Source organism: Empidonax traillii, unplaced genomic scaffold, assembly GCF_003031625.1.
Source record: "Empidonax traillii isolate 1590-97213 ecotype Southwest subspecies unplaced genomic scaffold, ASM303162v1 scaffold52:size1600334, whole genome shotgun sequence".
Classification (NCBI taxonomy): domain Eukaryota; kingdom Metazoa; phylum Chordata; class Aves; order Passeriformes; family Tyrannidae; genus Empidonax; species Empidonax traillii.
In genome coordinates this window covers 1,099,883-1,125,882 of record NW_020955245.1, presented here as the reverse complement: position 1 = coordinate 1,125,882, position 26,000 = coordinate 1,099,883, and the positions used below count along the sequence as shown (strand labels likewise).

At 46.1% G+C, this 26,000-nt stretch overlaps 1 protein-coding gene across 11 annotated transcripts in view; it reads left to right on the top strand.

Annotated features, from left to right (window-relative positions):
• The window catches only part of MEGF11 (multiple EGF like domains 11), a 247,115-nt gene that overhangs the window by 65,622 nt on the left and 155,493 nt on the right, over positions 1–26,000 (top strand). For all 11 annotated transcript variants that reach the window (XR_003570692.1, XR_003570693.1, XM_027879247.1 and 8 more), the window contains 2 exons: positions 1,226–1,326; positions 20,193–20,285. Coding sequence is in view for 9 of the 11 variants with exons in the window: in XM_027879247.1 (XP_027735048.1) it covers positions 1,226–1,326; positions 20,193–20,285 (194 nt within the window). In the remaining 2 variants the exon portion in view is untranslated. The remainder of the gene's footprint in view (positions 1–1,225; positions 1,327–20,192; positions 20,286–26,000) is intronic.

The window sequence follows — 26,000 nt, the reverse complement described above, 5'->3', positions numbered from 1 at the left end:
TCTCCTTTCCAAGTGGTCAGTGCATGTCCAGGTTTGTGGTAGGAACATCCTGCACCTCCTGAATCGTGAAGGATCAGGCATTTCAGGATTAGTGGTAATTAAAAAACGATCCCTATCTGAAATAACTGCACCCAAATCTGCACTGAAAATCAGATGAAATGGGGATGGACCCATTTCTAGCACTGATTGAAGAACGAGACCAAAGAGTTTGTTTTTCCCAGGCTGCAGGGTATGGCTGTTATATCCATTCTGATTCCCAAGTATCCTAACAAACATCCACTGATGTGGGATTTTTTAGAAGGGAGTTTTAGAAGCCAGTTGGTCTCTTAACTTTCATGCATTCAGTTGCAAATGGACTGTTCAGCACCTTCCCACTGACTGTGGGGTTGTAGCTTCTGTGTTCCAGTGTTTAAAGCTGAGCCAGGCTGCAGAGCTTTCTGGGATATTCACAGATTGGAATGCAGCAGCGTGAATTCCATCCGTTTGTCTAACACGGGGGGGGGACAATGGGTTTTGTTCCATTTAGGTAATTTCCATAAACTAACATGAGCAGAGCTGTTTTGAAATGTTTGCTGTAAAATGTGCAGTTAAATATAACTTTTGTAGTGTGGCATCACTGCTAATGCTGTGAATCAGCGTGGAGGAGCTACAGAATGCTGAACACCTTCGAGTTTGTGGGGCCTGCAGCCTCGTGGTGGGGAAAAACTGGGACTACAATGTCACTTTACAAGGCAGGAGTTCCTTGTGGAAGGGTTGGCAAGCAGGGCCAAACCACTTGGGGTTAAGTGGCCAGGTTGTGTCCTGAGAGCAGTTCCCACCGCGGTGATTTTGCTGCAGCAGCTGCCATGGGGGTCTCTGCAGGAGATTCTGCTCGTTCCGTCGGTGATGGCTGACCTTGCCGATGGGCACAAACAAATCATTCATTCTTGAAGCAGCTCCTTGCCCTTGCAGTAGGACTGGGGAGATGTTTTAAGGGAGCAGCAGCCCCAGGAAGAGCTGCGGTGATTGACTGTCACGAGCGCCGTGTTCATAACACAAGTGATATTTCAAGTTTCCAAACAAGCATCGATTCCTTTTTTTATCGGGGCTTTTAATATGAAAAGCCTTCGTGCGTTAAAAAATAATTATTGAACGCTCTCCTTACCATAATTTAACACCGATATAATTGCGAGGGGGGGCCATCGATTTTCAATCGTGTCAAATGGCTTTGTGTCCTGTGATTTAGGATCAGTTATAAAACTGCCTATCGGAGGGGGCTGAGGACGATGTACCGGCGGAGATCCCAGTGCTGCCCGGGATACTACGAGAGTGGAGACTACTGCATCCGTATGTACACCCCCCCTGCTGCAGGGAGGGAGCTGGGGAGGGGCTGCAGGCAGCTGGAAGGTGTCCTGCTGCCGTCCTGGCCCGGCTCAGGAAGATGTGGCAGCAGGAGCAGGGCAGGGATTGTGTCCCTGCGCTCAGCAGGGACACACCTCGAGCGCTGTGCCTGGTTCTGAGGGTTGGTCTCTTCTCCCAGGCAACCAGCAATAGGACACAAGGGCACAGCCTTGAGCCGCACCAGGGGAGGTTTAAGTTGGACATCAGGAAGGAATTCTTCACAGATAGAGTGATCAGACATCGGAATGGGCTGCCCGGGGAGGGGATGGAGTCACCAAGACGAGTGGATGTGGCATCAGTGCCATGGGCTGGGTGACAAGGTGGGGTTGGGTCATAGAATGGACTCGGTGATCTCAAGAGGTTTTTTCTAGCCCAGTGATTCTGTTAGGGGCTGATTTTCAGAACCTCCAGGTCCCCCTGATTTCAGTCAGAATTGCAGATACCGAACCTTTCGGGTCAGCTCAGGTATGTGCATTTCAAGTGCCTGAGTAACATTTTGCTGAAATCACCGGGGAGGGAGTTAATGAAGTTCCTCAGTGCTTTCCTGAATCTGAGCTTACTTTGGGGAGTAATTAATGCAAGCATCCACTAATGTTAAATGAGGGGAACTGAGAACACTTAGGAATAAACTGTGGCACAGCTTCAGGAGCAGCGTAAAGTTTGTGCCTCTTACCTTTGAAACTTCTTACTCAGGTAAGAACTCAGATTCCTGAGTGTTCTGCACGTGCCACACTTTGCTCCAAAGCAGAGTGGAGCTGGGGTCTCTTGTCCAGATCTTGTGTCGTGGGATTAGGACACAAGAAAATCACGAAGGGGTTTTGATCAGCCGCAGAATCCAGTTTTCACTGGCAGATTTAGAATGCCGTGGAATAATTTAAATAGGAAAATGATACAACTCTCCAGCTCAGTTTGAATGTCTTGACATTGTGTTTTGCAGCTGCTTCTTTTCTAGTTCTGTTGATGTTTTTATCTGAGTTCCTGTGTTGGACTTACATTGTAATATATGAGCAGCTCAGAAACACGAATGGACCCTGATCTCATTTTAAATGACCTTTATGCCCAACAGTTACATTAAAGGGGCTTTGGACTGTGAAAAATCACCAGCCCTTTGAGATAAGGCACTGGAATTATTTTACAGAAAGAGTAATAACTTGCTCTTTTGAAGTGCAAAGTGCTGTTACTCAAGTCCTGAAAAACATTTATAGTAACTCATTGTCTTTGATGAAACCCTCCTTGTGTTAAATATGTACTCACCTCTGAATTCTCAGGTGTCAATACCATTTCAGCAGTTGTTCCACGCACTTTTATTAATAACAGTCTGGAATTCCGTGACTCAGAATCCTGTCTGGCACAGAGCACATTTATTATGACTTTTCTCTTTGCAATCTATTGATTTTTATTTTGTTTTTTTTTTTTTATTTTTTAATTGCCATACTGCTTGCAACAATAAATCTCTGCAGAGATTTATTTCTTGAGGATTCTGATTATTTGAGGGCATTAACATTTATTTTAAAGTGTTTTTTTTTTTAAATTTTTGGTATTAATACTCAGTGTTCTGCTGCTGCCAGGTAAATTTTGTCTTTCTGTGGTGGAGAAGGAGCTGCAGACAGCAAAGTTTTGCTAATGCAGAGCAGGCAGCAGGTATCTGGTCAGAGCAGGAGCTTCATGTTTGACACAGTGCAGATAACAGTGACATTTTCTCTGCTGTTTACATGTGCAACACTCAGGTCCTTGTGTTTCATTATCTGCACGGTCAGCACTGCACAATTCCTGCCCCAGGGACATCTGCGCTCTCTCTCCTTCCTGGAGGTGGGAGCAGCAAGTGCAGCTGAGGGAGAAGTGATGGCAGGGGAGAAGGTTCTCCATCATGATGGATCCCAGAGGAAAAAACAAACAAACAAAAACACCACCCCAAAACAAACAGAAAACCTCCTTGAAACTCTCTGACCCCCCAGGCAGCAGTTTGGAGGCGCAGCAGTGTTCAGCTGATGGGATCCTTTCTGTGTCACCCCATTTGTTGGGAACACATAGAGCCCTGATCCCATTTGTTTTGCTTTGTTTTGCCACAATACATTCCTGTGCCAACACGCAAATTCCCTCGTTCATCATTCTTTGCAGTCTGCTCTGAATCCCATTTTCATTCCTGGAGGCACCTCCCTGCTTTTGCCTTTTTCCTTCCCTTTCCCAGTTCTTTTCTCTGCTCTGGTGTTTTCTGCTGTTCCCTGACAAGATTCCCTGCTCTCCTGTCCCACGTCCCTCCAGACACATCCAGTGCTGCTCCTTTAATTCCAGCTGCTCCCAGAGAGGTCAGGATGCAGAATTCCACTCCCCTGAGCTGTCCCTGGCAGGGAGGGAGGGCAGGGAAGCTCCAACCCTGCAGAGAAGGTTCTCCCCACCAACCAGCCCTTTAAAAACTATTCCATTAGCAACCGTGGAAGCCACTACAACGTGGGGAGGAGGGAAACATCCTGCAGTGAGCCTGATGATCAAAAGAAAGTTTGATTAAAAAACAGTGTGTAGATTAAAGGCTAATTGGTTCTTCTTTCATTAATAGCGGTCTTTATTTCTTGCAAAAGTTAAATAGCTTTGTAATTAACAGTGACATGTTTAGACGAGGGGAGGCTGAGTTTAAATCTCTGTTAATGACTGTTTCTTGGGTTTTAAAGCAGGAGTGAAGGCTTTCAGCTGCTGTTTTGATCTTTTCCCTTCTCATTTACTCATTTTTAAAGGGATGTCAGATATATGGCTTTATCTTTGTCCTTCTGTAGGGACTTACTAAATGGATTAGGTCTAATAAAATCGCTGCTCGGTTCTAAATAACCAAGGAGACCCAGAGCTTTTTCCTCTGCCTCTTGTCTGCTGTTCTTCTTTGCCTTCCTGAGATCTGTGTGTTCTGCTGCCCCATCAGATGTGGAATCCAGGCCCAAAGTCCAATAACTCCGCAAGGCCAGCCCATCAGCACTTAGGCTCAACAGTTTTGGCTTATGAAATTGTGCCTCCAAAGGGCTTGGAGTATTTTTTGAGTTGCAATGGCATGGAGTAAAAAAACCCACCTGAAAAATGCTGCAAATGCACATCTGCATTTTCCTCCCCCTCCACCCATCTCTGAGAAAAGGTTGTTGCCATTGTGGGAGCTTTGCAAAAACGATTCCCCTTCTCTGAGTGTTCTTCCACTTGACAGAGCTTTTCCCTGAGCTGTCCCTGAAAACAAACAGCCCAGTGTGGGCAGTAAATCAGAGCAGTGATGATTTACTGTACTTTGTATGCTAAGGTAAGCTTTTGGCAGAGCAAACGCATAAACTGCAGAAAATCTTTTTTTGAACAACTACAGGGTTCAAGTGCCCTTCAAGGTTTTATTGTAAGGATGTTTTAAAATTGTATTGCCTAGATTAGTATCTGTGGTAGATAAAGCATCTCTGAATACCGTGCTGCTCAAAAAAAAAAAGAAAAAAAAAGAAAAACAAGGAATATTACATGGCTTTTCCATGCTTTTTACCCTGAGAGGAGCTGGTAATTGCATAGTTGCCTTTAAGAAGATGTCAGGTGGAAAGATGCCCTGTGTGCTAAATGGAGGCATCTTTGTCTGAGAGACCAAGGCTTTGTTCAGCCTGTCCATTTTCATCTCATTCTTGCACAACAGATTTGTACAGAAGGGATGTTTCTTCTGGGTAACAAAGGGTCAGAGACCTGAGCATCAGCTGGGGCTGCAAACAGCAGCTTCTGACAGCTGACCTGGGGCAGCCAAACCCGTTCACCAAACACAGAGAGTTGGGCTCTTTGAGCTTTTAAGTGGGTTTTTTCACTCTCCTACCTTACACTCTTTTTCTAATGTCTAAGCCTATGCAATGTGACAGGAGGTAATAATGACAGGATTAGTGATTTAACAATCTGATTTGCTGCCATTTAGCTGTCACTCAAACCTGCCAGAATCCAGTAGAGTTATGGATTGACCATTTCATGGTTCTTTCCTTTCTTGGGCAAGATATTATTGATCTCAGATTGTTTCTCAACGCTCAGCTCTCCGCGTCACAACTGCCACGAGCACCAGCAGGGCCCCTTGACTTTGACAAATCCTTCTGCAGAGGAATTGTTGGTCCCACTGGTTGGATCTGTGCGTCACCTACAGAGGTGTTTCACTCAGGCCAGGGGCTGGGAACACTGTTATGTTTGTATATGTTTATTATGCTTGTATATATTTATTTACCCATTTTTTTAAGCTCACCTGTAATGAATTTCAAAAGCAAATGAGGAATGTGCTTTCAGTAGCTGACTTGAGGGAATTATGCAAATTTGGGAGCGGATTGTTTTCAGGATTTTAAATAATGTTTCCTAAATTCTGTAATTCCAGCAGCCATGCCAACTTCCCAGTGTGATGGATCCTTTTATGGTGCAGCCATAGGAGCATCCCTACCTCAGGACTGCGCTGCCATTTACAGGGCTGTGTGTCTGCGGAGTTTTTTGTAATCTTTGACAAGGCTGCCTTATTGGAGCCATATGGCTGGATTGTTAAACATCTGTACCACAGGAGTAACAATTCCAGAGCTTCCTGCCATCTGGATGAGTTACAGCTCCTGCACTGGGATGCACATGTTGCAGCAGCACACCGGCACCGGCCCCGTGCACTGGTGATGGGAGGGAAAAGAACGGCTCCTCTAATCAGTGCACAACTTGTGCGCTCTCAGAAAACTTGGATCAGCGGCTGCAACTTCCTGAATATTCATAGTGTTTGTCCATGTGTCAGATTTGTTGATTATTTTCACTTTGTGAGGCAGCAGCTCATTAACATTTTAGAAGAAACGTTGTCCCCCTCCACTTGCGGCCTCAGGTCTGAATTCCTCGTGGTGAGCCTTCCTGTAACTTGGAAATACATTGTTTGAAAACTGCTGGACTTGGGAAATACATTTTTCTTATCTTTCCAGACACACATTAAAGCTGGTGCTGGTGCTTTCTGGGAGAGCCTCGCTGTTCCATTATTCAAGTACAGCGTTCTGTACATCAATAATGCAACCTAAATGAAGGGAAATGCTAGAGCAGGACACAGATACTCCCTATCAGGGGACATCCTTTTTCTCTGTCTGATTGGGGATGTGTGAGAGCAGCAAAATGGTGTGGAAGGCCATTCTGCCTGTAGTTATTAATCACAGAATTGAAATGGCAGCTTTGAAATGTCTCCTTTTCCGTGCCCTGGAGATGACTCCACACATCTTTCCCCAGTGAAGAACACGAGGAAGGTTATTTGGATCCCATGTTCCCATCTGAGGCAGGAAGAGGCTTCTGCTTGCTCATGCTGAGCATTTTGGGAGGCAGGTGTGTGTGGGCAGGGAGAGGGGCACCCTCAGTTCATTCTGGGGCACAGGTGAAGCCACTGGGTGAATATTCAACCTAAAGCTACTGGAGAGACCCCTTTGATGGGAAGGTGAAACAGCGAGTTCTCACCTCCCATCCATCATTTCACGTTTGCAGTGTCTGGGTGCTGATGGATTTGCAAAGATGCTGGCGAGGAGCAGGAATGAAAGAAGGGAAGGACTTCTGGAAGCAGTGCAGGAGAAGGAGGAGAAACAAAGTGTTGGTAGAAAGGATTGAAAATAGCACAGAGTCGAAAAGGAGGGGATGCTGAAGCTATTTAATGTCTCAGGGGGCTTCATAAATATCAGAGGAAAAATTATGCAGGCATTATAGTTGGAAAAGAGATTTAGACTGTTGCTAGTGGAGCAGGAAAAAGCTGTTCTGGCTGCTTTGGGCAGTGTCAGTTGGATCAGTGTAAAAGCACACGGGGAATGTGGACAGGGAAGGAGGCCCTGGATCCAGAGGACTCCCTGCTGATGGCCTGGATGGCTGGAAGAGTCAGCAGAACCAGCACAAAAGGCACAAGAACCACAGATGTCATTCATTGCTGAAGCCAAAGAGAGCCACGCAAGGTTCAGGCCATTAATTTGCCCACTTTTGGCAAAGTCAGGCCGGGCCCAGCTGCTGGGAGTCACATCCACCCTGTCTGGCTGGGCATCTTCAGTTGCTCCATCCTCACTTCCACATCTCCTTCGGTGTCCCAGTGCCCTTGCAAATCTTCCTGCTGCTGGGATGCACCTCAGGGTGGCTCATGTGGATCTCCTGTGGCCTGGAGGGCACTGCTGCTGTTCCAGGATGGCTTTGGGGCTCAATCCTTCCCACCTGCTGGGATCCACTGACCTGGGAAAACAAGGCCCTGCCCATCCCACAGAAGACTGTTCTTGAGGACATTGGTACAGACCATCTGCCATTTGTACAGTTATGAAAACACAACGTTCTTCCCTCCAGAAGAGTTTGAGTCCATGAGCAGTCCAGGCATGTGGAGAGCTGGGTTAACTTATTGGATCAATAGGGGCAGAAAGAAGACAGATGTGTGAAATGAAACATGTTTAAAATTGAAGTCAGAATCACAGAATGGTTTGGGTTGGAAGGGACCTTAAAGATCAGCTTGTTCCAACCCCCAAATTGCTTTCTTAACCACTCCTTTACATCCTTCTCCCATTGATAGATTTATTTCTCTTCTGCTCTAAAGAAGTTTTATAGCCCAGGAGACAATGAGGCGGAGCTGGAGAGAGGAAAAGAAGTTACTTAAACTGAGAATGGCCTTTAGAAAGAGCTTCTGATGTACCTAGAGAATCTGAGGCAGCACCTTTTTCTGCTTCTTCTCTGTATTTCTCTGGCTTGTGTTCCCCTCACCAGTTCCCACCTTAACTCTGTGTTTCTGGGAAGGTTCCATTCTTGACTGGAAAAAAAGAGCTGCTGCAACCTGTGTCAGGTGTAAGCTCCAGTCACCCCCTCCCTCATTTCTAGGCATCTTACAGGTTGGAAATGTGAATAAAGATGAATCAACATCACCCCCAGAATGTCTGGAGGGCCTGCAGCAGAGCGATGGCACAGCACAGGTTAACCCCAGTACTCCTGCTCCCTTTGCCTGCTGGGATGGCAGAGGAGGGCAGGAGTGTAAATGAAGGAAAACTGGTGCATCAAGATGAAAAAAATGTGAATGAACACGGGGACCAGAGAAAAGCCCGATGCTGTGCACACACTGCCCAGCAGGAGCTGGAACACCAGGAACATGAACTCCAGCCCAGGCAGCCCAGGACATCCAGCCACGCTGCAGTTAATAAAACACTCATCAATATGATCCTCAGGAACCCTCCTGACGGGGTTTTTCTTTTGTCTTTCCACCTCTTAGTTTCAGTGGTGGCAGGGGAGCACTCGGGAAGCCGGAGCGAGCCGCTCTTTGCAAATGTTTTTCCCTCGGTTCCGAGCCTTGGAAAGGCTGAGCCGGTGCTGGCAGGAGCTGGCAGGGCTGCCTGGGGCTTTGTGGGCCTCGCTCTGCCCCCTCAGCTCTCACAGCCATTTATAGCACAGCCCTGGATGCCCAAAATCCGTCAACCTGTGCAGGCAGGAGGAGGCACTTGGCTACCTGGGTGCACTTACTTCCAGCTCAGCTGCTGCCCAGCTCCTCCAGCGCAGGGATGAGAGTGGCTGGAAGCGTTTGGCAGATGGAATTCGGCCCAAAGTGTTCAGTGCTTTCAGCATCTTCCTGTGCATAATGTGCATTTCTTCTCTGTGAACTTTTGGAAGGCTTGCCTGCAATTATCCCATCCTTTTAGCACTCCCTCTCTTTAACAATTCCAATGGAATTCACACTGGGAATGCCACGTGAGCCTGATGGATGAAGTACCGTTCCAGGCACATGGTGTGATCCTGTGCAGGGCCAGGAGTTGGACTGCAGTGATCCAGGGAATGCCAGGATTCCGTTTAACCAGTTGTGTTTAGTGATGCTGCTCTCTCAGGTGCTGGGCAATACCTGGGAGTGGCTTTCCTGGCTGGGAATTTAAAGAGGTTGTCGTTGCCTTTGTTCCAAATTAACTTGGTTTTTGTGTGGCGTGCATTCCGTGTCTCCTGGTAGGGTAAAGATAAATTATTCCATGGATTTCCAATTGCTGGTGCAGCTGCATCCATCTCTGATGAAGATGTGAGAGCCTATAAAAATCAGCCAGTTACTCTGTGGCTTAATGCAAACAGACAGTACCTGTTAGGAAGGAAGAACTGAAAATTCATAGTAAGCAATCACATGTTAAAACGTAAGGTACTTACAACTCTGAAGCATAAATCATTTAGAGCAAAGGGTAAAAATATTAAGATGTCAAATTTTGCAGGAGATCACTGTGGGACTTGAGAAAAGGAGCAACTTGTTGCTATTGAAGTTAACCTTTGCAGCAGGAGTCTGATATCCAAGGGGTGGATGCTGCAGTTTCCATCTGAGGACTGGGGATAGAGTCCATTTCTAAGGACTGTTCACACCCCAACTGGAATAACTGATTGCAGATTGAGCTCACAGAATCCCAAAGGTTTGGGATGGAAGGGACCTTAAAGCCCATCCCATCCCAAACCCTGCCACTGTCAGGGAACACCTTCCACTCTCCCAGGCTGCTCCAGGTTCATCCAGCCTGGCCTTGGACACTGCCAGGGATGGAGCAGCCACAGCTCCTCTGCTGTGCCAGGGCCTGCCCACCCTCCCAGCCAGCAGTTCCTTCCCAATCCCCCATCTGTCCCTGCCCTCTGGCAGTCTGAGTGGTGCTCTCATGGGGATGGCTGAACTCCTGGAGCTTTCCATGGCAAAGCCCCTTCCTGAGCCACCTGCAGGAGTCCCTCCAGTGGAGCGGGAGACAGGGAAGGGAATCTGCAGCAAATCTTCACAGGGCAAGGGACAGACTGTGAGGGGGTGAGATGGGTGTAGGAGTGACCTGAAGATTCCCAGAGTGCCCCCCATGGGAATGCTGTGTCTGCAGCAGAGCCAGTGGGTAAATCAGTGCTCGTTTGTGGTTCCCTGATTGTTCTCAGTGACAGAAGGTGATGTTGGCTGGAAAAGCATCTGTTAACACTTCACAGTGCAAGGGGATTAATGAGATCTCAGAAAGGCTTCTCAGGGTCACAGCTCTCCTAACCAGCCATGGATCCTTCCTTCAGAACCTGACTGTTTATCCAGAAACATTCCTTTTTTTCTCTCTCTCTCTTACAGGATTACAGCTTTCCACTTCAGATTTGGGTATTCTTGCACATAGTTTCCATTTTAATAAAGGGTTTTTAAGGCTCCCCGGGGAAATTTTTCATGCAGCTTCAGTCCATTGCAGATTTGATCACAAAACATTTTTGAATAATTTATCTTAAGCTCAGTATTTCTAACATGGGTTTCACTTTTGGAAACCTCACTTTCTCTGATGCACTAAGTCAAGAGGTATTTTCAATCTGTTTAATCCCAAAGCTTTCCTGCCTTTTATCAAGATTTTTTTTTTCCTTTCTGAATACTATGATTTACTTTTCTCACTGTAATGCCCAGAAATCCATGTGCAAAACCACTAGAAAATGGCCTCACTTGAAACAGCTTACACTCTAAGTATGTAAATTGAGTCAAAGAAGGAGATTTTCCTCTGATTAAAAGCAAAAATCTGTGTATGAAACGTGTTATGAGGAGGCTTGTAAAGAAATTAAACCTGGTGTTCAGTGTAGACCTCGGGATTTGATATCACACACCTGCATTGCCAGGTGTCACCTTTTAGGAAACATCCAGTTTAAGTAGAATTCCTTTGAAAAGCATTATTGAAATAATCCCAGATGATCCTTTGGGCAAGCACTGCAGGTGCTGTGCCCCGTTTCCCCTGTAATACAGAGTAGCCATCTTCAGGTGGGGAAAGTTCTTATTCCCACTCCCCTCTTTGATCTGCAGGCCACAGTGTGAATCCCAGGAGCTGGAAAGGATCTTTTACCACATGCCATCAGTAGGACTTTAGAAATCAAGGAATTGGGCTTGATCCTGAATCAGCTGAACTTGTGCAATCTGGAGTCGGTGACAGGAAGTTTGAATGAGTGGCTGGAGATGAGAATCAGCCCCGTAATTACACAAAAAAAAATTGCCTCCTGTGTTGTCTCTTTTGCAGTTCTTTTCAGAAAGCTGCAACACATGGCTGTGGTTCCTTTTGAAATGGGAGAAAAGGGAGTCTGCATTTAAAATATCCCATCCCCAGCAACGTCAGCGCAGCTCAGACAGGAGCCTGCTCTTCAAACAGAGCCTGTCCTTGGTTCCATCGGGGTGACCTTCACTTGCATCTCCATTTGAAACGAAATCTGAGATGTGCTGGCCCTCTGGGGCCCCTGCCTGGCCTCGAGGACAGCTCTGCCTTTAGGAAGTTGTCCATATTCATCCTGTTTTGGTGAGAAACAAAGAAAGGATTGTTGTCAGATTGACTGGATGAATTTTGGAATAGGAATGAAGAAAGATTTTGTTTGAGACATCAATAGTTTATTCAATTTGCTGCAGGACTAAAAAGTTTTCTGGGAGAATCGGTGTAATTTAGTTTTATTAAGTGTTGCATTGCTCAGCAAAGATAACCAGAAGTGTCCTGCAGCCCAGGTGGCTTCATCTGTCTACTTTTGATCTTTTAGAAACAACATTTTGGATGCCCCCATCCTCACTCTATCACACAGCACATACTCTGTACCTATGAAAATCAATCAGCAGTGGAGCTGTGTCATTTACTGTCAGAAAATAGAATTTTCTTGGCATGAGACCCACGATTCAGGACAAGTCAGTAATCAGAGCACCACGGACGTGTAGCAGGGCCACCAGATGCAGAAATAAATATTTCACTGGAACAGCAATATGATGGAATTTGTGCACAAAGGAATTCACTCAATGCCCTGAGTGTGGAACCTGTAGCAAAATAAGCAAGTGCTGTGATTTTGAGGTGATTTACAGATACAAATGTTTCAAGTGATAAATGTGGGGTTTTTTTTTTCTGATTTTCTTTGGCATTATCCTGTGTGCTCCCTCCTATCACTGCTCAAATCAAACAGCTCCTCAGCCTGTAAATTGCTGGTCTCTTGGAGTGCTGCAGTCGCAGTAGGAAAGCAGAGGTGGCTGTGCCACCAAGCAAAGCATAGGAATGTACCAGAGAAATTCCTGTGGAGAGGCTCAGTGGGCTGGAAATGCCATCCCCCAGCTGAGGAGCTTCACTCAGTCCTGCCACAGCTCCCCCCTGTCCCATCTGTCACTCCATTCTCACCTTCCTCACCTGCAGGGCACTGCACGTTGCTCCAGTCCAGGTGGAAATGTTTGCTTCTGATTTACCACTTGTAGCCAGTTCCTCACTCTGTCCTGCCCCCCTGGCAGCTCAATTCCTGCAACTCCCTGGGGAGCTCAGGCTCTGGGCAAAGACCCCTGGAGTGGAGATCAGGCATTCCCTCAGCCATCTCTCCGGTGTGGTTTGGTACCACCTGCCCTCACAGCTTCTTTTGGTAGGGCAGGTTATGCTCAATCTTCCTCTGGTAGGTCTGGCAGCTGCTCCACGTGTTGGCAGCAAAGCTGAAAGGAGCAGGGATCTTCTCCTCTGTTCCCAGGAATTGCAACAAAACAGGATGATTTTTTTTCCTCCCTTTAAAACAGAGGGATCGGGGAAAACTTCCTCTGGTTTTGGCACAGGAGAATGGCTTCTTCCCTCTTCCCTTCTCCAAAATCCTGCAGCTTCCTGCAGGCAAATCCTACTTGGCTGTGTTTGGTTTTGGTGCAGTGAGGGCTGCTGGGTCCTGTACAGAGGGAATGAAAAGGCAGTGCCAAGAGGAGATGTTGATATTTCTGCAGTACTTAGAAGGAGATTGTGCTGCCCTTCCTAAAGGTGCCACTTCAAGCACAGTTTGCAGACAAATTGTCATTAAGTTTGTTGGTTGGATGAATCAAGTTCCAATGGAAAATTAACCGGCGAAAATGTATTTTCTACAAATTGCTGGGACGAGTCGGTCGATTTACCAAAGTGGAAGGAGTAGACACGGGAGGACACAGGAGGGGAAAAGCTTTCCTGGGTCATAGATCCTGCTCTGCTGATTCAGGATCTCCCCTAACCTCATTAACAGTTTGAACTGGTGCTAATGATTGTTTTGAACCCGGCAGTGAGGCAATGGGAAATCGTTTACCAGGAAAACTTAAATGCTGAAATTATCCCAGAGAGTAGTATTGCATTAGAACATTGATCAGCAGAATTGATCTCAGCATAACCCTTCCCTCCCGACATGGCAGAATGCAATGATTATTTCTAGTCGAAGCAATGGCAGAAAATGCATAAAATCAGTTCCAGGCCTTAAGAGATCAACCATTATCAATATTTAGCTGATCTCCAGTGAGTTCTCTGGCACCTCAGATTCACTTTTGTGATGGCAGTGAGAAAGACAGCCTTAAAAATTGGTAAGTGATTTGGGAGCGTGGTCAAGATTTCCCCTGAAGGAGGAATTTCTCTCCTTGCCCCCCAGAGCGCAGGTTTTGAGTCTCCTGATCCCTCGGGAGCGCTGGGGTGAGCAGGGTCCCTGTGCTCTTGCCAGAGCTGGGCTGGCACTTTATTATCTGCAGGCTGAGGGATTGGTGTTGCTTCTACCAGCCCTGGAACTGCCCCCTTTGCAGGGCAGATGCACTCGAGTGCTCAGAGTCCCCCAGTGCCTTCCCACCGTCCCTTTGTGTGCCCTGAAGCCCCACAAAGCTCTTGTTACTCCCCCAGCCGAAGGTGAAGGTGGCTCAGCTCCCTGACCCCCGCTGTGCCCTCTGGCATTTGCTGTTCCACAGACATCATTAACTGCTCAGCACTATCTCCCATCCCCTCTCTCCGCCAGAGCAGATGAAACCAGTGGGGCACCAAAATGCCACAAAGAGTCTGTTAAGTGTGTGATTCCCATCGACCCCTCCTTTTGCAGCTCTGACCTTCTCCTCTGTTACTGTCGCTGTTCCATGGGCACTGGGGCAGTGCCATTCCTGGCTCGGGGATGTGCTGCTCCAGCTCAGCTGTTCCTCACACCCAGCCTGACTGCGATTCCAAACTGGGCTCCACCACTCTTGGTGTTTCTCAGAGCTTGTAGAGAAGTGACAGTCTCTTCCCTGCCCTGCCCTTCCCCTGGCACAGTTTACTTCCCTGTCCCCTCCCTGGGGAAAGGCCCACAGCAATGGATTGGAACATGGCCTGAACAAGGTTCTCCTCAGTGCCAGCTCCTCCAGGGACACTCAACTGTGGCCATTCCTTCTGGGAGGGCCCTGAGAGTCCAAATCACTGTCTGGAATTATTCCTGGACCTGTGAACTAGCCCGTGGCACAAGGCTGGGACACTCAGTCAGGACAGGAATGTGGGAGGCCCTGTGTTCGCCTCATTAGTCATCAGAACCCCAGGTTGCCATTTATCAGCTGGTAGAAAGGTAAACTGAACTACCATAGATTTTATGCTTATTAACAAATCTTCACCTCCCAGCAGATTGATACAGGGATTTACTGGTGCTCTGTCAATGATGGCACTGACATGTGTCAGATTCTGCTCCTGGGAGGAGACAAAAATCCTCAAAATGTGTCTCCACAATTCTTTAACTTCAGACATTTACGAGTCATTTCTGTTGTGGCCTAATCCCCGAGCTCTGGCTGAGTGTCAGGAGTGAGGATGGCACAACCTGGAGCAGATCAATACCTCACTGAGGCCGTGGTCACACACTCCCCATGGCCCAGGCAACAAGAAAGACCATTGATCCTGCTCTGATTGCATTGATGCAGAGCCTCTCATTCCAAACCTGCAAAAAAGGGATGGAATTGCCCCTGCAGGGAAAGGAGCTGATCCTGTGACCCGTTGCTGTTACCTGATCTGCATCAGCCTCATCTTTCCTCTGCTCTCATTGATCTCCTCGGGTTTGTGGTTTTTTCATTTGGTACTTTCATGGGGAGATGAAAAAGAGGGGTTGCCATGCTCAGAAACAATGAATTGCTCAAAGCCTGAGCAGGCTTTGAGATCTCTTCATCCCTGAGATCGCTAAACTTTGCATGAAAGTGCTTTCCAAGGCGATAAATTAATGGCTGTATCCTGAGTGGTGACCACAGAACCATTGTCCCACTTCATTGGAACTGTTATCCAGGAAAACATCAAATCATCTGGGTTCCTGCTGGGAAGTCGGTGATTTAGGGAGGGAATCTTCGGTTCCACAAATAAGCAATAATCTCAGAGTGAGGAAAACCCACGTGGATGCGTTAGCTGTGGTCATCTTTCTGCTGCTCTCACACCTCCCTTCCCTGAGCACGCTCGGAGAGAGTCCAGCCAAGAGCTGACTCCAGGCTTATCTAATGAAGCTGATATTGTGGACTCAGCACAGCCTGGATCCAGGCCAGTGCATTAAGATGGAAACACCAGAGAGGCCCTGAGCGAACAGATTCCTGATGGATAAGGAGCAGGAATCTTTTTCATCTGTTTTCATCTGCTTTGACCTCAGTGCATTATCTGAAACCACTGGCCGTGAGATAACGGCCATTTCACCTGACAAAATTATTCTTCCCCCCCCAAAGTGGCACAAGGGGCTGGGGGAACGTGTTTCAGGGGCACATAGGAAATATTGAAGGAAAACGTCACTCTTTTCCCATTAAATTTCTGCTTTGTTTAGTCCAGCAGCTCTCAAGCACAGGGCAAACTGGCGAGATGGGCTGAACTTAAAATACCAGCAAGATGAAAGAAAAAAAAAAAAAAATGCAGGTTTACCTCTGGTTAACAGCAAATAAATGAAAGTGCTCAGAGTTTGGGCGAGATAAGTGCATTGCGAAGACAAACTGGCAGAGGCTGCCTAAGGCAGGGCAGAGACAAGACAAGTATTCTGGAGCGATGTCCTTGTGCCACATGTGCAGTCACAACAGCCAGGTCATTCTGTGCAGTTCCAGGCGAGTGCCTGAGTTTCTCATTGTGTCTCACAGTAGCATCCATATCCATTTAGCAGCGTTTTCCATTATTATAATGTATCTGCACTTAATTTATGCTTTCCATCACCTCCTGGCTGCGCTGCCATCCCTGGGCACAAAGCCCCCCGAGCCCAGGAACCTCCCTCCAGGCTCTGGAGGGGAGGGCAGCTCACACAGCCTGTTTTCTGCTCTCTGCCCTGGCTTCCTTTACACTTTGTAGCTGTCCTGCTCTTTGTTTGGAGGATATTTTGCCTGTCTGGCACAGCAGAGGGGGAGGCAGATGGAAGTTGCAGGGTCGGTGGCTGTGAACTCCCCCAGGTCCCAGGGACCCGCTGCAAATGTCACCACAGACACTGCAAGCACAAGTGGTGTTGCTTGTGACCCTGCCTTTTGTGAGATAAACACACAAGGTATATTTTTGGACAAGATAACAAAACTTTCCCAAGCTAGATCACGCCATACTTACTCCCCTGGGATGAAACTCTTCCCTAAAAGCACTTTGACCTCTAGGAAGAGGCTGGGAGTGTGATTGTGAGGCACCAGAGGTCAGTGGTTGGTGGTGTGGTGATGAGCTGGGTAGCACAGTGTTTAACCCCTGCAGCATCCCCGTTTGGGTCCATACAGAGGAATGCACCTTTTTGTGCAGAGGAGACATAGACAAACCATTTCATGTATCCAAATTCAAGTTCTGGACAGCAATTAAAAAATCAGTGCTAGTGTAAGAGAAACCTGTGGAGCCCTTTCAGGTGGGAATGGAGTTTAATCTTTCGGTGTGTTTTCCCGGGGGATTGACCTTACATGTTAAAAAAAGCCCTGTGTGTAATTATAAAGTAAGTGATAAGCATCAAATGAATTGTTGCAGGAGCCTTTTGTTGCCTTTAAATTGCACGATAAGGAGCAGTTGCCGTGTAACCTTGAATATGGGCAAATAACTCATGCTAAACACATTGCCACCAAGATGGCATTTTGGCAGGGCTTTGATGTAGGTCATTTTATTACCAGGCTGAATCAAACTACAACCTGATGTTAAAGCCATGCCAGGAATGCTAATGATGCCCTGATCAATGAGGTGCTGGATTGCTGGGGAGAAGTGGTGGAGGGAAAAGCGCAGACACGAAATGTCTGGAATTCCAAAGGTTGAAGTGCTTGGGCTGCCAGGCTGGGAGGAATTATGGTCCTTGCATTAGTCCCAAGTTTTCTTTACTCCAGGGGCCTTTGGCTGAGCGTTGGACAGGACAGTGTCACCAAGTATATACTTAGCTTTATTTTTCTTGACCTTTATGTGCAAGTAATTTTTATAGTTCCATTAACTGGTAAGATCATTTGCAAACCCCTGAACAAAGTGTATTATGGAGAATGCCTTGGGGACCGTTGTGTCCTATTATGCTGAATGTTAATAGAATGAAAAATTAATTTCAGCTCTAAAGACTGGAGCAAGGCAAGACTTCCCTTTTATAGGAGAAATTCAAAATTTTATTTGCCATGGTAAAACTTGAGAGTTGTTACCCTTATTAGGGTATGACCTTTATGGGCTTGATTTGAACCAGGCAGTGCAGGAGTCTGATTATTTACCTCCTTAAATGCAATTATTTATATCAAGGTTTCTCCTTCTAAAAAAGGGGGGGGGGGGGGTTCTGTCACCCCCACCCACATATGGGATTGGTCACTATTGAGTTCACAGCTACTTGTTTAGCAAGTTAATCAACCAGAGATCAGGGAACCCACAGTTCTAATGAGTGTCTTTATTTAACTCTTCAATTGCTCATTAAACATTGTCATCTTCAGCTGTGCAGGACTTCAAAACACCTGAAAACAAAGATACAGCTCCTTATAGTGTATTTTTACTACTTTTCATGTCACTGAGTGCTTTAAAATGAGCAATTCTATCTTGAGTCTTCCTAAGTCTGAGTGCCCTCCTCCCACGGGACAGGAGCACTTCTGTCCATGGACGAGTGATCAAGTGAACTTTATTAGCCTAATTATTGATTATTATTCCATATTTTTATTAACACAGTTAAGGTGTGATATGTCCCTGTGGAAATCAGTTAAATTCAGGCCAGTAATGAGCAGGAGTTTTGGTATTTGGCAAGGCCAAAAAACTAGTCCACCATCAGCCTTCTTGCTGACAGAGTTTGCCTCGGGCTCAGAACCAGCCTGGTTAAAAGGATAAGAATCTTAAACACATTTTACATGTAAGAATGATTTATTATTGCAAACAATACCCAGCCATTTTCAAATGATTGCAGGGAGGCGTGTCTATTTTATTGGAAAATCCTGTTTTTTCCAATATCCTGTCTTGAACTCCGTGTTACAACTGTAGCCTGGGATGCCTCCTTGTCTCCAGAAAGCCTGTCTGGAGTCAAATAAATGCACAAAAGATTAGGACAATTAGTGACTGGAGAATTAGCCATGAATATTTCATGCCCACTGCAATACTGTCTAAACACCAGATATGAAATAAGAATAAATTGCATTTTTGACATGCAGCAAACGTGGAAAGAAAATGACTAATTTAGAAGGATCTTGCAGTGGGTTTAACGAGACAACATTCTAATCACTGGTCACGTGGGATCTGGTGGATAAAGAGCAGGATTTGTCCCAGGGATTACTCAAAGTTCACCTGTGATTTGAAGTTGGATTTCAGTATGTTGCGAGCAGCTTCGAGGGTTTGATCTGCAGTGACCCAAACACAGACCAGGCAGCAAAATGTGTCCCTGAGCTTTGACTGCAGCCTGAGGGGGGATCCAGGGGCAGTGCAGGCAGAGTGCAGAGGGAGCAGGAGTCATTCCAAGGTCCAACACACCAGCGGGGAGCTTTTGGCCCAGGAGGGAGCTGGGAACTGAAAGGGTGTCTCACCTGCAGGGCAGCTGCCAGGGGGTTCTGTGGCTGATTGCAGATGAATTGGGTGGTTCTGCCTCGTGTTCAAGCACAGCAACTCAAAGCTGCTCCCCGGATCAGCTTTGCTGGCCTTGCTTTAGCCAGGAATGAACTCATCTTTGTCTTGGGATAAATCTTTTTTGTGGTCCAGCTCTTGGTTAAGTAAACACCTTGCCCACCTTTCCCATCTGCTGTAAAAACACAGGATACAGAAATGTAGGTTATATGTGACATAAATCAGAGATATTTGATGTCTCTATTAAATATGTGTATATATATTTTACTATAGTGACCTCATTGCAGCTGCATCATCCTCATTAATAACTCCTACCTGTTAGTCTAGATGGAAATGATGTGTTCCAGCTTAACCCTCCAGCTTCAATCTCTGACACCCTGAGTTTTTGGCACTGTCCTGAGTGGCAAAATGGGAACAAGGTGCAGAGCAGTGAAGTCCAGCCTGTAAAGCAGTTATTCAGTGCTGTCCAAGTTTATTCAGCGCTGTCCAAGTTTTTAGGATGTGGTGGGCACGAAGGCACTCACTGGGAACTGTCAGACACTGAAACAGCCAAGGAGAAGGGAATTATTTAAACTCTGAGCTGCTTCTCAGCCAGTTTGTCTTAGTTTGAGCCTTGAGGATCCTGAACTTTCAGAAATCCAGCAGTGAACAAGTGAGGTGAGAGCACTGTGGTCATGGAAAACTGGATGACCTTTAACAGACAGGACTGCACTTACAGCTGCTGCATCGTGGAGTAAAATTATTTACTTTCCTTGAGCTGTTTTTTACTATTTTGGGTCTTAATACACTTTCAGGACCGAGTTCCATTTTATCTTACGGACAGTCACAACTTGAGTGTGATGTAAGAAGCTGCTGTTCTCTAATATAAGTGTCAGTTTGGCAAAAACTTTATTATGGAGCAAAACTGCTAAACAAAGGAATTCCTGGTGTTGGGGTTTTTCATTACAAAGGGCTGAAGTGACAAATTTATGAATTTAATGCTGTCAAGAGACCTGCATTTTATTTTGGTCACTTAGCAATAATTAAATCTTGGGGGGCGATTATTCTTGTGCGCGTGTGTTTGCTTCATTTCATATTTTTAAACCAAACATTGCTCTCTCAGGCCCAGTTCAGGGCATGTTTAGCAACCACTTGCCGTGTTTACAGTGCTGTTGTTTCCTTCCACAGCTCTGTGCACCGAGGAGTGTGTGCATGGCAGGTGTGTCTCTCCTGACACGTGCCACTGTGAACCAGGATGGGGAGGCACTGACTGCTCCAGTGGTGAGTCAGCATTACCAAAATGGGATAAAAGGTTTTGTGTTGGCGTGAAAAAACCAGGCCTTACAAAGCAGTGGCCGTGGGACTTGGATGCTCTAAGTGGAAAAATGAATTTTGTGTGTTATTTTAGAATAATTAATACGGTTGGGGGGAGTTGGAATGAGATGTGCTTTAAGGTCTCTTCCAACCCAAACCATTCTGGTATTCCATGAATGTGTGATGATGTCTTTCCCTGGGATAATGACATTGGCCTTTTTTGCTTGTTTTTTACAAAGAAATGTGGAATGCAGTGGAAGATGCTCTTAATGCTTTTAATGCTTTTGGTTATTGGGGTACCAACACAGATAACAGAGCTATATTATGAATTTTTCCTCTCGTAAATCTTTAATACAACACATTCCTCACGAAATGCCCTGTGGAGAGTTGGAGCCCTTTGGAAAGCCCTCTCTCCTCACAGAATCCTTGGCTTGGTTAAGCCAGTGGGAGTTTTTTGCCATTGACTTTCCAGGCAGCCCAGGTTCTACCTTGTGCCCGGCAATCCATACCTCCAACCCATCCTGCAGGAGTTAGGGAAGCACCTTTTGCTGGGGAATTAATGCACACTTTTCAATTCCTCCAGCTGGTGAGGCTGTGTTTGTTAAATCTCTTAATTGGCAGTGGTGAGTTGAGGCCTCTGTGCTCGGCTCGTGTGGAATGGAACAGGCAGCACAAACATCTGAGCTCTGCTGGAACACGGGCCCGACGCCTTATTGACAGAAAAGAAATAAGCTTGTTAAATGAAGTCAATTTGTGCATCAGGCAAGTAAATAAAGGAACACGGGGGGAGATGCAGTGAAATGAAGCTGAATGGACGTTTCAGTTTGTGTTTCCTTCCTCCCTTTCTCCCGAATTGATTGAGATCTTAAGAAAAAAAGCATAATTACCAGGCAAAAAGGTAACAGAGAAGGAATCTATAGAGGGAGGGGATAGAAGGGAATGGGAGTTAAATGTGACAGAGGAAGAAGCTCTGCAGAGGCTGAAGGCAGTGGGTCAGCTCTGCTGCAGCTCTGTGATGTCCCTCAGGCACAGCAGGGAGGGAGGATTGTTGCCATCCCTGGAAGTGTCCAAGGCCAGGTTGGATGGGGTTTAGAGAAACCTGGGATAGTGGAAGGTGTCCCTGCCCAGGGCAGGGGGTGGGACTGGATGGGCTTCAAGGTCTCTTCCCACCCAAACCATTCTGAGATTCTAAGGATGGAGCAAAGGCTGTGCTTTGGGGTTTGAAGCAACCTTTTGGGATGGCCTGGCATGTGGAGAAGGGGAAAATTGGGCAGCACAACTTACTAAATATCCATCTCTAACAATACATTAAAAAAGAAAAATAGTACCTTAAATTGTGGGATAATTGCAGAGATTCTCAGGAACTCATTTTGTCTTTTGATTAGTCTCAGTATTAGATTTGTTTCACCTCCAGCCAGTATTTGTACAGGCCTCAGAAGTTAAAAGTAATGATAATTATAATAATAAACACTGTGGCAGCATACACACACACATATAGATAGATATACACATTTATACCCTCAGAGTCACAAACTCTCCATGCTGTGTGGAGATGAAAGGAGAGGATGAGATGTCAAAGTGGTCTCAGACTGGTCCCAGGGGCTCAAACTACCCAGCGACTCTTATTAAATTGCCCTAATCTTGCAAGTGGAGATAAAAGAAAAAGAAGGTTTTTGCTATATTGAATATTTAGCTTTTTAAAGTAATTAGGAATATTAAAGCACTGACAATGATGGAGATAGAAACATTATTCATAACTTTTATTTCCGCGCTGGGCACCGATCCAGGGTATTTCATTTATGAGGTTTCAGCGGTGGAAAGGGAAGCGTTGGCCAATTCCTAAATTAAATATGCCCCGGTAACTTTTATAAATGATAGCCCAGGATTAGCTTCAAAATTTAAGCTTTCATTTTATTAATATAATTAGTGTGTTTGCTGGCCTGTAGTGCCCATTGTCTCTCATTCCATTTGTTATCCACTGGGCAACACGTGTTCCTGGCCCAGGAGCTGATCCCACAGGCACTTCCCAGTTTAACGCTGGGAGGAGTGAATGGCCTCATGGAAGTCAGCTTTTAGTGCACACCAGAAATTTGGGTGACTGGCCTCTTTATTGCTAGGGGACTTTGTTTAAATCAAAAGATTGAAATCAGGAGATCTCAGCAGAATGCAGTGCTTTGTTACTCCAAGTGTTTCCAAGAAGTGGGAGCGTTGCCTGTCCGAGGTTAACCGGGTTTTTCAGCTCCATGATCCATTTTGAGTCGTGCCTTACTGTTACCCACTCGGAATGTGGCAAATGTTTGTCACTTCTGCTGGGATAATCCATCAGCTGTGCCTGCTTTCCTCTGTTCCTGCATCGATACTGTGCAGCTGCTCTGAAGCTCCCGTGTTTGCCGTGCCAGATGTGGTTTGGGATGCTCCTGCAGGGCTGTGCTCGGGACAAACCAGAGCTGGTGGCTGGATGGTGCCACCCCAACCCCGTGGGGCTCCAGAACTTCCCAGTGTGGTGCTCAGTCCCAGGGATTTTGTGCAGTCACATATTGCTTTTCCTGTTGGCTGTTTGAAGCGGTTTCACTGGGGAAGGGATCGCCAGCCAAAACACTCCCTTTAAATTTAGAAAATCTCCTAGGAGCTGGAATGGTTTCCTGGATGATCTCTCCTGAAAGCAGCACTGAGAAGTGGAGCCTCCCTGACACCGGGGGTCGTGTGTTGTCATTTACTGGAGAAGATCTAAGACCCCTCACTCTTCCCGAGATGCTCTTTCAACAAGACCATTATAACTTTCTAAAAGTCATTTATAACTTTCACTGGATTCGATGGGGGGAATTCAACCCTAAGCAGAGCTCCAGCACAAGGTCCAAGTGTCACTTCAGAACCAGAAGTGTGTGTTGATAATTTCGGTGTGCCTGTGACAGGAGAGGGTGTGGATCCTGACCCTGAGCCCTGATTTCCCCTGGGGAGGCCAGGCTTTGGTGTCAATGCGGTTTCCCAGCGTTATCATTCTCCCCTGGCTAAATGTTTGCAATAGTTACAGCTACAGCCTGTAGCCATGCAAACAATTTAATCACCGTGCTCAGCCTTGCTTTCACGCTTTCCTAGAGCTCAGCCTGTAAGACAACAGTTCCAAAAGTTGCTTTTCGGTGCAGCTTTCCAGTGAGTGCTCGCGGGGCGTGTTCGAGTTCATCTGTTGTCAAGGTTAAAATAACTTCAGATGAATTGCTAAACAATTATGAAAACCCCAGTGCCATATTCAGCTCTGCGTGTCTCTGTACCTGTGTTTTACTGCATGCTGGTGTACATCTGTCCGTGCCCACAGGCCTAGCCTTCGTTTCATTCTGGAAAGCTGCAATATATTAAGGCTTGATTACCATAACAATAAAAAGAGAAGTAATGAGGTATTAACTAAAGAAGCTCTTGAATGAAATGTTTGCAGCGTTTTAATGATGCTCAAAACTGAAAGGAAAAGTCTTTAAAAAAAAAAACAACCAAACAACCAACCCTACTTTTCCCTTGCCTTTTAACTCCTTTTGTTAAAATCGTGCCCGCTTTGTCCGTGCAATCTGCACTGTTGTTTTCTTTGAATACAAAGCAAAACTGCAAATGCTCTGTGTGAACTTACCTGCTCACCTGTCCAATTATTTCAAAGCAATTAACTTCAAACAGTTGAAGTTCTGGTAGGAATATAATTGCCTGTTGGTGGTCACCTGGCCTATTCTGGGCCTTGCTAACAGCCATCTGTATTTGCAGGCCTTTAGGCCCCAATCCAGCAAGGAATTTCTGCTTATCCTTAACTTAATAAATGATTAGAACTTTTCATCTGCTTTTAGATTAAGTGTTTAGGACCTTGTTGAGTCAGTTTTGAAGAAGCAGCTAAAAAAGACCTCAGTGAAATCTAAATAAGCCTCTGACAGAATTCATCAGACCTGTGAGGAATAAAGTGGTCTTTCTTTCAGGATGTTAATCAGGCAGTATTATTAAGGGCTGCTTTGACTCTCATGAGCATTTTTCATTGCAGGGAAGATCACAGAAATCTTTCTGCTTAACAAAGGGTTCACAAAACAGGGGGGCAATGGGTAGGAAAAAGAAAGTTCAGAGCAAGAGCCCTGAATTAAAAGCCAGAAGCTTCCAAAAAATTATGTGTGCTGGGTTGGGAAATGTCAAAGTAAACAAACACAGAGGTTGTAATGCGAAAATAAAGTGGTTCTCAAAGTGTTTGCTTTGCTATTAGTTTTGGGGAGAAAACACAGTACTTGCCCGAAGTGTAATTAAAGAGGTGTTGGCATAATAATGCCAAACCATCCTTCTTGTTGCTGTGTCACCCAGGGCAGAGGATTGTGGTGCTGCCGCCTGGCACAGCCTGTACACGTGTGGGTAACACAGTTCTGCTTGGAAAGGATGTTTTGTACAAACTGGGAGCAAGAACCTATTTCATCTTTATCTCTTTGTCAAAAATAGCCAAGGCTGTAACAACAGGCAGGTGTAGGATCACAGCAAGATCCCTTTGAGGGCCCAGCCCTGCCCAGCTGATGCTTCAGTCCCGAGACTCGTGGTGAATGAGGGCTGGCTGAGTCTGCAGGGGCTGTTTGACAGGCTGTGCAAAGCAGCAGCACAGCTCCTAGGAGGAAAAGGAGTGCTTTACACTGAGGCTGGGGTGGTTTCCAGGCTGGATTTTTGGCATCCATGTTCTCAGAATGCTTTGAACTATTTTTGGAGAAATGAAGTTCAAAGGAAAGAGTCCTGGGTTTTTCGAGTGCAGGCTCAAGCAAAATTCAGCCTAAAGTGAGAGACTGATCTGCCAGACTCATTACTTGATTTTTCATCCTCAGGTTTTTAGGATAGGACTGACTGGGAAACCACCAGTGTCCACCGAAGAGGGGCAAAGGTGCAAGTCCTCAGCTATTCTAAACTGCTAGTGGGCCACAGGGCATCTGTCCATGGTCCTTGCCTGGGAATTCATCTGTGTGTGGGTTTGTATCTCAGTGACTGTGTATCCAAGTGCCAGATGAGGTGACACAGCCAGGTGTGATGTTCCTTTTTTCCCCACAGCCCCCGTGTTTCATTTGTCATTCCAGCTGTTGAGTGTGGATGCTGTTTCTAAAGATCTGTTTGAAGCTGTTAAACTTCAGTTGCAATCCACTCTTAATTATTGCTTTGGCTGAAACAGAATTTCATATTCATAGCGTGTGGACTTCAAAGTTTTAATACACTTTTCATTTAAGCCAGGCTCAAATTACAGCTTAATTCTGATGTGATTTGCAGACTGGGTGACAACTGCATCACGCAAAGAGATGCAAATGTGTAAAAACAAGCTCCAGTGAGGCTCACACGAGGATCTTTCCATAGCAATTACAGAGTGGAATTGATTTCTGCCTCTCTCCGTTCTAACAATTTGCTCTCCCTTAAACTTAAAAAAAAAAAAAAAAAAAACAACCCAGGGTTTTTTTTTTTTTCCCCTTCAATCACTGCTGAACTGGTGGAATCAGGTAAACAGCTTGTGTTGGATTTTTGCCTCTGCTGGATGTTGGGCTGGGCCCCGGGTTCCGTGTGGGAACAGTCCCTGTGGCAGCAGCTCTTCCCGGGCCCAGCCCACGCAGGACAGGCTGTGACAGGAGTGAAGAGTAAACACAAGCTGCTGTGCAGTGCTGTGGGAGCACAGCAGCATGGCCTGCCTGTATTTTTACACAC